The 12,027-nt window shown below is 44.2% G+C and overlaps 1 protein-coding gene across 1 annotated transcript in view; it reads right to left on the bottom strand.

Annotated features, from left to right (window-relative positions):
• The window catches only part of WWOX (WW domain containing oxidoreductase), a gene marked incomplete at both ends in the record, with an annotated part of 917,223 nt that overhangs the window by 670,111 nt on the left and 235,085 nt on the right, over positions 1-12,027 (bottom strand). Inside the window, one exon of the mRNA XM_084256789.1 lies at positions 8,991-9,079. Coding sequence (XP_084112915.1) covers positions 8,991-9,079 — 89 coding nt within the window. The remainder of the gene's footprint in view (positions 1-8,990; positions 9,080-12,027) is intronic.

Genomic DNA, 12,027 nt, shown 5'->3' with positions numbered 1-12,027 from the left:
TGTACACAGCATTCACTGTATGTACTCATTTATCTCAACCAGATCTAAGTTGTAAGAAAAATGACATATTACTCTCAGTGACACAGGATGTTATTTACAAATGAGTTACCTTTCAATGGACAGTGGGTTCTAGGCCAGGGGTTAGCAAGCCATAGCTACTAGGCCAAATCCTAAATCAGAGCCACTTTCTGATTTTGTAAATAAAGATTTTTGGGAACTCAGCCACATGCCAGGTCAAGTTCATGTTATCAGTGGCTACTTCTGCATTACAATGGTCTCACTCAACACTCAAGACACATTTAATGCTGGTTGAGTGGTTGCTACAGAGACCATGTGGCTCAAAAAGGCAAAGTACTTCTAGGTTGTATATATTTATTTATCTGACTTTTCAAAGAAAAACACTGCTGACCAGGCTCAAGTTAATTTGTTGCTTTAAATGATCACCATTGAATACCAGCAACAAAATTAATATTATTTACTAGCGTTAAAGACATGTCTTTGGGGCCTCCCTGGTGGTGCAGGCGGTTGAGCGCTGCACTGTGAAACTGTCCGCAGCCTCTGCAGTGTGGGTTCGATCCCGGCCGGACGGCAAGAATCCCACATGGTAAAGCAGATCTCTCCTGTCTCGCCTGCTCCACTCAGCAGTGTATTTCATCAGTCTGCCTGTTCTGTTCCCTGCTCTGTCTCTGGTGACTCCTCTCACCCTCCCGCGCATCTGGTCTGTACCCCGATTCTTATAAAAATAAAAATAAATCTTTAAAAAATTAAAAAAAAAAGACATGTCTTTGGCTGATGCATTAGTGGGATCGTGGGTGTCAGAGGAGGTCACTGAATCTACCCTCCCAAACTGCATTTTTATTCTTTCAGGAAGGGGGAGCTTCCTCTGTGTCTTGTGTGATTCGTTCACATGCATCACTCTGATCTCAGGAAACATGACAGTGATAGCTGGACCTGGAACTCTGTCAGGGAATCAAAATTGCTTATTTTGCTAACATTGCTGTGGTTGATTCAAGCACATATTCATGGATTTCTTAGCAGGGGTGACTTTTAATGACAGCAAAAGGCTTGCTGAAATATTCTTTTTCTGACAACTTTTAATTGAAAAATGGACTCTAATTAAGGATATGTTTTTTTTTCAGATTGTCATCATATAAAGTCATCAAAAAATCCTTCGCCATTACTGTGAAAGATGTAAGGAACAGGAGAAGTGACATCGCAAATGGTCTTATTCCCAAGGCTAGCCCAGTTCTTGACACTGTAGGAAACATTGAATAAAAAAATCAGATGAAGGAAGGGGAGAGATTAAAAATAAAAGAAAGAAAAAAGAAGAGCAGAAGAGGCTTTCTGAGTACGCTGGTATCCTGGAATACTGGTGACTTATTTACTTCTTTTCAGTGTGCTCTACTGTCCCCCAAGTATCCAGAACAGATGGAACTTAAGCCAACTCTAGTCATCTGAAAAAGCTCCTAACGCCAAAGGGAAATACATGCAGCAGTGGCGAAGGAAATTGGGCCTAGCCATGCACTCTGAAAGAACTGTGAAGTACCTCTGGAGTCCAGTACTTTGGAAAGAGTAACAGAGCACAGAGGGAGAAACACGACAGGAGAGTAAGAAGTACTCTGTGACCTCAGTGGTGCATCACTGGGGTGACTATGACTTCTGCTTTGTTCTGGTGGTGCTTATACATTGTGGGAAATGCAAAGCTCACGCCCCTCTTCGCATGTCTTTCTTCTCTGCTTCTGGTTGCAGGGATCTCAAAGCTCATTCTGAAGCCCAATTTTAATGACAAAGAAAGACCTTATGAAATGTACACATCCTCTATGGTCACATCATACTAGTCCACTTTTGTCCCCTTTGCCTGTTTATGTAGCTTTTTAATTTCTATTTTATCACACTGTCTATATACTTCAAAACCTCCCAAATAGGGCCTCCCCGGTGGCGCAGCGGTGGAGTGCTGGGTTGCGAAGCTACCTGCAGCCTCTGCAACGCTGGTTCGATCCCCGCTGCTCCCCGGCCACCGGAGGAGGGTCCCACATGGCGTGCAGACTTCTCCTGCCGCCCGCTGCTCCCCTCAGCAGTGTACTTCGGTCCTTCTGCCTGCTCTGCTCCCCGCTCTGGCTCTGGTGAATTCTCTCACCCTCCCGCGCTTCTGACTATACCCACTGCAAATAAACAAACAAACAAATAAATAAATAAATCTAATAAATAAATAAATAAATAAAACCTCCCAAATAATTTTAAATCAAGATTACACAAATATGTATTAACGATACAAAGGCAAATTGCATTGAGGCATGTCTGATTATTTCGTGCATTACAGCTGTTCTCTTCAACAACCCAGAAGAGCACATGTGATAATCAACTTCACTAGGATCTGAAAAGTAAGACAGAGAGATGTTTCTATTTGGCCCAAGACCACCTGGCTAGCAAGTAGAAGAACTGGGATTTAAACCTAAGCTCAGTGGATCCCCCAAACCTGTGTTCTTTTCACTACATCAGGGGTTGGGCCATTATGGTCTTTGGATAAATCCTGTTTTTAAATAAAGTTTTACTGGAACACGGCCATGCTTATCCATTCACATATTGTCCATGGCTGCTTTATTGTTGCAGAGGTAGAGTTGAGTGGTTGATGGCGATAGAGATCTGATGACCTGAAAAGTCTCCTCAGCCCTTTATTTAAAACTTTACTGACTGCTACAATACACTGTACTACTTTGAGTTAGGATTTTGGTTTGATAAGGAATGACAGCATAAAATCTGTTTTATAATTTTTTTAAAGATTTATTTATTTTTATTTTATACAAGAACCAGGGTACAGGCCAGATGTGCGGGAAGGTGAGAGGATTCATTAGAGATAGAGCAGGGAGCGGAACAGGCAGACTGACTGAAATACACTGCTGAGGGCAAGACAAGAGAGGTCTACCGTGCCATGTGGGACCCTCGCTGGCTGACCGGAATCAAACCAGCGCTGTAGAGGCTGCAGACAACTTCACAGCGTGGCGCTCAACCACCTGCATCACCAGGGGACGCCCTGTTTTATAAATATTTTTTAGGGGCCTCCCTGGTGGTGCAAGGGGTTAAGAGGCAGGACTATGAAGCTATCTGCAGTCACTGCAGCAGGAGTTCGATCCCCAGCCAGGATGTTGGCCCACATGGTGCAGAAGACCTCTCCTGACTCTCCTCCTGCTCCCCTCAGCAGTGTATTTCAGTCAATCCGCCTGTTCTGTTCCCCACTCTGTCTGGTGAATCCGCTCACCCCCCGTCATACCCCAGTACTTGTGTGCATAAATAAATGTCTTTAAAAAATAAATAAATAATATTTTTTAATTGTATAAAGACCTGATGCCTAAAGAGTTAAGTTTCAGAAAGCAAAAAATTTACTTAGGAGGGAAACATTTTTTCCTGATGTTTCTCAGTATGTTTAATGTTCACAATACCATATTTCAATACCTCGAGATGGAAAACGAATGGGATGGGAGAAACTGACTTGTACACTTTCAAAATTTCTCCTTTAAAAGATATAATTAAGATCTAGATTTAGGGAGTTCATTACAGTGAAAATATGCCTGTTTTTCTTTTCGTTTTCATATTGTATGTAAAAGCAAAGCAACATGATCCTCTGTTAGACAAACCAGAAATGGATTTCTCATGTTGAGCAAAGAGTAATACAGATATGTTGGCTAAAACATTATCCTTAAAATGGAGCCAGGGAGAAAAAGAACAACCAAGATGTAATTTACACATCTATCTTCAGGGTAACTTATCCCTCAAAATTTGGAATTTGTTTATAATTTATAGCCCACCCACTTCCATAGAAGGATTGGAGACAGCAACATTTGATATAAGAATCCAAGAATATTATATCTGGGATTAGTCAATTCAAGTTCTGAAAGCAATTTAGTAAAAAGTGAAAATGGATAACTTTGTTAAAGACTTTCCCCATTAGATGTTTTAAAATTCAAGAAAGAATAGAAAACTGTCCTTTCAATTTTTTTAATGGCTATTCTGTATTATTTTCTAAGTGGAAAAAAAGCTTCATTTATTATTATTATACTGGAAACAGGAAATTGACAAGCAACAGTAGAAATCCATGATCAAATTTGGAGCTCCACAAAGCTTAAGAACTGCATAGATGATTTGAATATGGACTTAATATCAATGTCAAGTCATTTCAAGAAAAAATCAAAACCCATTGTCAATATTCAAAGAGCTGATTGGTCACTAGAAACCAAGCAATAAAGTGCCATCACCAATTGATAAAATTCCAGAATTGGAATCCAGGCATCCATTCATAATGTGGAACTCAAACTTTCAAACATTATCTGAAAAAGGAAAAATCTTTATGGAGCTCTGAGTTCTAGGAGCTGTGTTGAACTCTTCCAGACCCTGCTCAAGCTATATTCATTTCAATATACTCAGCAGCTACAGCGAGGGTTGAAAACAGGCAAAAGCACCACAAACAACGGATGATTGTTTCAGAGCCCATTACAGAAAATCTTAATATTTGGCCTAAATCATTAGTAAGGGTCCCAGCTTCTCATACTCTCATAGATGTCTGTGCCTGCCAGCGGCGGGGAGTCTGGCTGCATTACAGGATTGCAGTTTAAACAAAAATAGCCTTCAAAACTCAGTTTGGTTGGGACTTACCACAGGCTTTGGTTTGGAACTTTCCAGTAATGCCCAAAATAATTCGACCTGAGACACACTGGCCGACCACCACCACCATTAACTCTGGGAGAAGTGTCTGGAAGCAGGCTGAGGTTTCCTGGGCTGACCACCCAGAAGAATGAGTGGAGACTAACAGAATGCATGATTGGAAAGGGGGTGGGCAGAGCAAGGAGATGGTCAGGGTTTGCTGGTGCTGAGACTTCAAAGTGGCTATGGAAGCCAGACTTTGTGCCCTCTTGTTGGAAGGCCATACCGCCAATACAAAGCATTCTTGCCAAAAAATTAAACTGGAATTTGATCAAGCTTCTTTTCATAGGAAACTTAGGAGACAAAAGAACAGGTTAAATACCACGGGGATGCTGTCACTAGTATTGAGTATAGACAACTCTAGTGTAGAGGAAGTCTAGACCAGAGATAACAACATTGTTCAAATAAATATGGTGCATTAGGACCTCCCTGGTGGCACAAGGGGTTCAGTACAGCACAGTGAAGCTGTCCACAGCCTCTGCAGCACTAGTCAGATCCCTGGCGGGCCAGGGAGCTACCCACATGGTGCAGCAGACCTCTCTGGTCTGCTCCCCTCAGCAGTGTATTTCAGTCAGTCTGCCTGTTCTGCTCCCCACTCTGTCTCTGATAAATCCTCTCATCCCCCACCTCTGGCCTGTACCCCAGTTCTCCTTTAATCATAGATAAATCTTTAAAAAATAAATAAATATGGTGCATTAAAGTTTCTTTTTAAAAAGGGAAGTGTCAAAGGGTAGTTGCAGAGGGGATGTGATATTCAGAAATCCCTGTAATGAATACAAAAGAAATAAACAAAACCATGCAAAATTTTAAAAAGTGAGGGGGAAACTATAGGTTAAAATTGGCTTTATTGGAATCTATTTAACCAAAGAGAGAAAAACAGAACTATTTGTTGTTTTCAATGTTTTAAATTCACTAAATCAGAGTAACTTGTTACTCAGCAATAGCAAACGAACACAAAATTCCATATTCTGAAAAACATGGCTGAAGAAGATGTCACTAAAGGAATAGCTGTTCTGGATTCAGACTTGGGTTCACCACTTGTGAATCTTAGGAAAGTGATTCAGTCTCTCTGTAAAAGGTCTTTAATTTATAAAATAGAGATGGCCTCCCTCCTTCCCCATAAGTACCCCCAAAGAAAGGATATCCCAGAAGTGGCTGAATCCAGTTCTCCTCCTGGTTGGAGGCAGATGGAGGGTAGCTCCACGGCACAAGGAGGCGTCTCCAACCCATGTCTACAGTTTGCATCTGTTTCTAGACTTTTCTGTCTCCAGCGACACAGCCCACTGCCTGTCCCAGCATGAAGTGCCCCACTAGAGCTACAGCATGAACCCAGGGAATGTGCATAGGGAGAAGCAGCCTGACAATATTTCTGGAATGCTCTTAGGCAAGCTTTACAAGGAAATGTGAAATGGGGGCATCCATGTGGGATTTACATTTTAGGGTTTTTCCGCTCCTTGGTCCAACAGCACAAAAAGAGATTGGTTCCAAACTGGCAGCCTTCCTTTCGTTTGTCATTATGTTTTACACACAAGGAAATTTTAATGTCTGAAGATGGGAGGTGATAAGAATAGAGCTACACGTGTTTTTCTGGCAGCCTAGTCACTGGCACTTACATTCACTTCTGACAGTCCTCTGAATCTAAAGACCTGTAAGTACTGAACTGTCATCTGTCTATCCAGGGGAGAATTCACTCTGGCAGCATTTCAAAAGCAAAATTGCTCGCTTTTTTATGCATATTTTAGCCACCACAATATTTCTCTAAGCCATGTAAAAGACTGTACTCTCCAGAGACATAAAAAAGAGGGATTGTGGTACAGGGCTTGCTAAAAGGAAAATTGCCCTTGTCTCTAAACCTCGAAGTACAAAAGCTCCAAGTTGTTTGCTAAAATCAAGGATTAGGGCAAAATGGGTGATGGCTTTCTCCAAGAGTTTAGGCTTGGCTTGGTGATTACAAAAGGCACTTGAATTTGATGATTTCTGAACGACTTAATGGTTAAAAACTAATGGTCCTGTTAAGACTTGGAAGCTAGTCCTATTATGTAACAGTTGGCTCTCGTAGGAAAAGCTGCTTGCTTCCAAGCATTCTGACTCCAGGATTGGAGGGAGCCTGAAGAGGCAGCACTTCTGAGCTCCCGCCAGAGCAGAGTCAGAACTGGGAGAAAATCCTGCATCTGCCACCAGCCTGGCCAGTGACCCTATGAAAGTCGCCCACTGTCTCTCATCTCAGTCTCCATCTCATTGAAAATGAAAGACCAGGGCATAGCCTGGCGGTTAAGCAGGGGCTCTGGGGTGACTCAACATGCAGGATCTCAGGCCCTCTGCGTCTCACCCTTGAGACTTCAGATAATTAATACTCTCTCCTCTCACTTTCCTCCTCTGTAGAATAGAGCTCATCCTAATGTCACCCCAACCAGTTACTTAGAAAACATGGAAATCCCTTGTGTATGGACCAGAATAAGCATTCAATGGATGGGCTACTTCTCCTGCTATTTTTCTCATTATTACTCCCTCACAACCAACCACAAAAACTTCAGGTTAAGGGGTCTCCCCAGTGGCGCAGTGGGGTAAGCACAGTGCTGTGAAGCTGTCCGCAGCCTCGGCAGCGCGGGTTCGATTCCTGCAAGGCATATCCATTCCCCCATGGTGCTGCAGACCTCTCCTGTCTCACCCGCTGCTCCCCTCAGCAGTGCCTTCAGTCTACCTGTTCTGCTCCCCTCTCTGTCTCTGGTGAATCCTATCACCCTCCCGCGCCTCTGGCCTATACCCCAGCTATTGTATAAAGAAAAAAGAAAAAAAATCTTAAAAAAAAAAAAAAAACTCTAGGTTAAGGACTGGGTCATTAGAAATAAAACTGCTTGTTGACAACTGGGATTATGGCTTGCCTGAGGTTAACGGGGCTTCCAGTGGCAGTCACTCTCTTCCAGAGCCTTGAAGAGGGCCCAGGACTTGGGATGCATTCAGAATACGTGTGTTAAGTAAATAAACAATGAATGATGAAGGTGGAAATGACAATGATGTAGAAGTAGTTGCCGTATCCTGACTTGAAGGTCTGTGGGAGATCTGGTAATGGTCAGCAACAGAGCTGAGCATGCACAGGAGGGGCCCTGCCCCTAGGAGGATGGTGCAACTTCCACTAAAGCCTGTCAGTGTGATTCAAGGATACAGGTCACTTGCTTGCTCCAGAAATGGCTTTTGAGAACAGATGTCTTGTCTAAAAGAGCAGCATGAGAAATGAACAAAGCCTCAAGAGGGAGCAGACCCTGCACGGCATGGCACTGTCAGACCTACATTGGACCATCCGAATCTGTGGTTCAGATGCCTCCCAGGACATCCATCACCTGCTTGGAGAACTACCAAACCCATGATCCTAGCAGAGCTTAACTGAAAGGAGCTTGTCTTTTATCAGCCTTCCCCAAATCCAGTCATTCTGGTGCCACTTCTGGAACTATCTTAGCCTTGGCACCACCTGATTATTATTAACTTAATCCTCATGTTTAATTCAATTCACTGAAAAAAAAATAATTTGGAGAAGCTATTTTTTAATGAAACTGAAACCGCGATGTTAAATGAGAAGCCAGTACTAACTTGCCCTAAATATGAGGCAACCGTACAAATAAATACTTGGGAAGGAAAGACTGTAGGAAAATGGAGCTAGCCCTTGTGTTCCCCAGCACTTGGGCTGGGGCCTGCTCCAAAGAAAGCTCAGTGAGCGATGACAGAAAACACGCTGGCCCTGGGATGAGGCTTCAGGCAACTTGAAAGACCAAAAAAGGATGGCGAGAAGGAGCAAATGTCTCATGACACATGTCTATGTTTTTCTGGAGCTACCTTTGCGCACTGCATCATATCATCATCACGGGCTTGCGAAAACAGCAGAAGCTCCTCATGGCTTGGTTCTTGGCCCCCTTGCAATACTGGATATCGAGGGCTCTTGTTCCTGAACACAGTGGAATTATACTTTTCCTCAATTCTAAGGTGGGCTGCAAAGTATCTCTAACCAGGATCTCTAACTTACATGTGGGCTGGTTTTTGTTCACTGGCACTTTTAGGAGCGTTTTAATTCTATCTTTTCTTTTTTAACTGGGGAGCCCTTATTAGATCGATGACACATCCCTTAATGAGGGTGACTCACAATGTAGAAAGGACAGCACAGCCTAAAAGGCCAATATAAATGAGTCCCCTGTTTGGACGCTGAGACACCACCGCAGCCCTGCATTCCCCTAGTTGTGTTCATCTGATAAAGACATTACAAAAGCAAGCTATTATGATCTATGACCCGCTGCTGGAACACTCACACATTCTTGGCCTTGAACGCTTCGGCAAAATGCTGCACGCTACGGAGCAGAGCAAGGTCCAGGGTCATTGCTTCTACCTTGGCTTTGTGCTGGAATGAGAGAAAATAAAAAGAAATGATAAATAACAGCAAGTTTAGTTCATGGTATCAAGTTACAGTAAATGTGTTATGGAACATGTCAGAATTCCCCTGTTTAATATTAGACGCCCAGAGAGAATATAAATCATCGAATGAATGGAAGAACGGGCTTTTACTGCCAAGTTTGGGGAGGCTGTGTGGCTGGACTCTGTTAAACCTGCAGGCTGGGGGATGTGCTGTTCCACTCCAAAGGGTCCTCAGCCTAAGCTCTCTCCCCTCAGTCTGTGGCCTAAGAAATTGGAGCAACAGGGGAACACCAGGACAAAGCCTGGCTCCTGCAAGGATTCAGATGACATTTTAATCTCAAAAGCTGCCATTTGGGTTGTGAAATGATTCCACCAAGTCTGCATCAAAAATTAGGACAACTCATTTATAGAAAGTACAACAGCAGGCAAAACTCCAATGGACCCAGATAGGACCAGATCCCTCTTGTTTAGTCCAGGAAAACTCTGGATGTAGGCCTCCACCCCCACCCCAGCATAGTAACCCACAAACTCCATAGACAGGTGGTGCACATATGGATACACTAGTGATGCCAATCATGATCACGTCTATTCAGAGCCTGGCGTGGGCTGCGTGTCGCCATCTCATCACATGCCCACAACAACTGAGAGATGGGCTATATTGTCCCTATTTTACAAACTGGCATCTGACAAGACATCACCAATCTAGGAAGAGGGTGGTGGCAAGGACAATGCAAGGCAGTCTAATGCTAAAGCACAAGTTCCCTCCAGCAAAGACATGAGAAGAAGACTGGAGGGGTCAGGATTCGCAACAACTGTGTCCCAGGGCTCAAGGCAGGACTCTGGAAAGCTCAACCTCAGGGATGTCTGTCAGACTTGCCTTGTGTTTATGGGACACATCTAATTTTTACTTCTGGCTGGACTTTAGGGTCCCAGATTAAATACTATGGCTTCTTAGATCTGCCTCTGAAGGACATGCAGGCCAGAAGGCAGAGGCCACCTGCCTGTTCAGGAAAGAAGAATCCCATAAAACTAACAGTGATCTTGGGAATTCTTGTCTAGACAGTGATGCTAAAGAAAGACCAAGAGAATAACATGATACCACTAAGGTTGTGAAGGGAGCCACAGACGGCGCAGCTGAGTGTCCTCCACCTGACCGGCTAAGATGGAGACGCGCCGCTCCAGGACACTCAGGGTATTGCAGCAGCTCATCTCGGCAGCCTGAGTCCTGGACTCTAACCAATTCCAAGTCTTGAGCAACAGACATCAGGCAAGGACAGCTGGAAAGATCACTGAGTTGGGGCCAGTTAGGATTTCTGAGCCTCAATTTTCCTGTTCTCAAAAGGTGGGTGTTAGTCATCTGCTTACAGAGTTGTGAAGATAAGTATAAAGCACCCAATCTCCTGCCTGGTAGAGGGGAGGGATTTAAGGATAAGATGCCTACTTGCCAAAAGCATTCCCTGATGCCACCTGCAGCAAACAGTGGTTGGGTGGGTACCATGCAGGAGGGTGATAGAATCGTGTTAACACCAAGGGCCCTCCCGGAACATGCTATCACTGCAGAGCCTAGAAGAGGATCAAGATCATGTCTAGGGGACGGGGTGCAGTGTAAAGTGCCTTCCCGACCCCCAGCAGCAAAGGCAAGTTAGCCAATGTAGATTTCAATTCCTCGGATAACAAACAATGCAGAAACCTGTAGAATTCTGAAGGAGGAAGAGAAGCATTTCGCTTGATCCAGGGACAAAGAGAAAGTGACCACACTTGGTCTTGTTAGAATTTCCTGAGATCAGGGAAGAGTACTGTGGGGTCCTTGTCCTATAGAGAAGGCCACTGCCACCAGAGGTGAACCGCTCCAGTGAGGTCATGCCCTGTGTACAGAGCTAGGGCCTGCAGATCAAGAGTGAAACCCACTCGCTTTCTGTCTGAATAATTGATACTTATCTGATGGCTACAGTCTCTTCAGGTGGCCAACGCTAACTTTCATTCCCCACAGAGATTCTTATGCCTTGTAAACAATTAATATTCAGAGGTAGCCAGGAATGTGGACTTTCACCCTCTGCCCGCCTCCTCTGGCCCCAGTCTCACTTGCTTGGAACATGGCACTCACACTGTACATAAAATTTTACAGACCTCTGAATATACTGCAAGAGCAAAGTCAGAGATTCTTCCTGTTGGGGAGGGGGTGGCTGAGATACTGTTCCTCTCAACCAAGCCTCCTCTGGAAGTCCCAAGGGATAGGCAGGCTACATGTTATAAAAATGGATGTGCATATTCGCATATTCCCCCCATAAAAGTGGGAGAACATTCCCAGATGGTAACCCCAAAGCAATGCGGCTTTGAAAATAACGGCAGGATCAAGTAGGCCTGTGCATGCCTCTGTATGTGTAACTTCCAATTGGTAGATTGTCTTTTGGTCCTTCTCTCCCCTTCACTTTAAAATAAAGCACAGAGCTGCCACTAGCAATAAGAACAAAATCAGAACATACACATCCAGGGGGACCAAGGGGTCACAAGCCATCAAGTAGTTCAACAGACTAATCCACAAGCTGAGGGTTACTAGACTCCTGGGGACAGTGATTCAAGTCCACACTATTACTCAGGTAATTCTCCTGCCCTCCGGATCAGGTTTCCTGTTTCTGCTACTGACCCTGAGGGATGCAGAGAAACCGTGGGAGACAGTTAGTGCAGGGACATAAAACACAGCTTGGGCATCAGGGTGCGTGTGTGCATTTATGTGTGTGGGTCGGGGGCTTTGCTTTTCTGATTGACAGAATGAGAAATGTTTTGAGAGTATCTATCGTGTGATATGCTCTACGCGGGCATGCACAGTGGAAGGGCTACCATCGGGAGCCATTTATGATGGGTGAGCTGCTCATTGTGAGGTGAGGGGAAGAGGCTGGGTCTGCCAGTGTGGGCTTCCTTCACCAAGGCAGGCTG

The sequence above is a fragment of the Talpa europaea genome (genome assembly GCF_964194135.1).
Source record: "Talpa europaea genome assembly, chromosome: 16".
NCBI classification, from domain to species: domain Eukaryota; kingdom Metazoa; phylum Chordata; class Mammalia; order Eulipotyphla; family Talpidae; genus Talpa; species Talpa europaea.
Note: the sequence above shows the minus strand (reverse complement) of the source record. Positions and strands in the feature narration are given on the sequence as shown.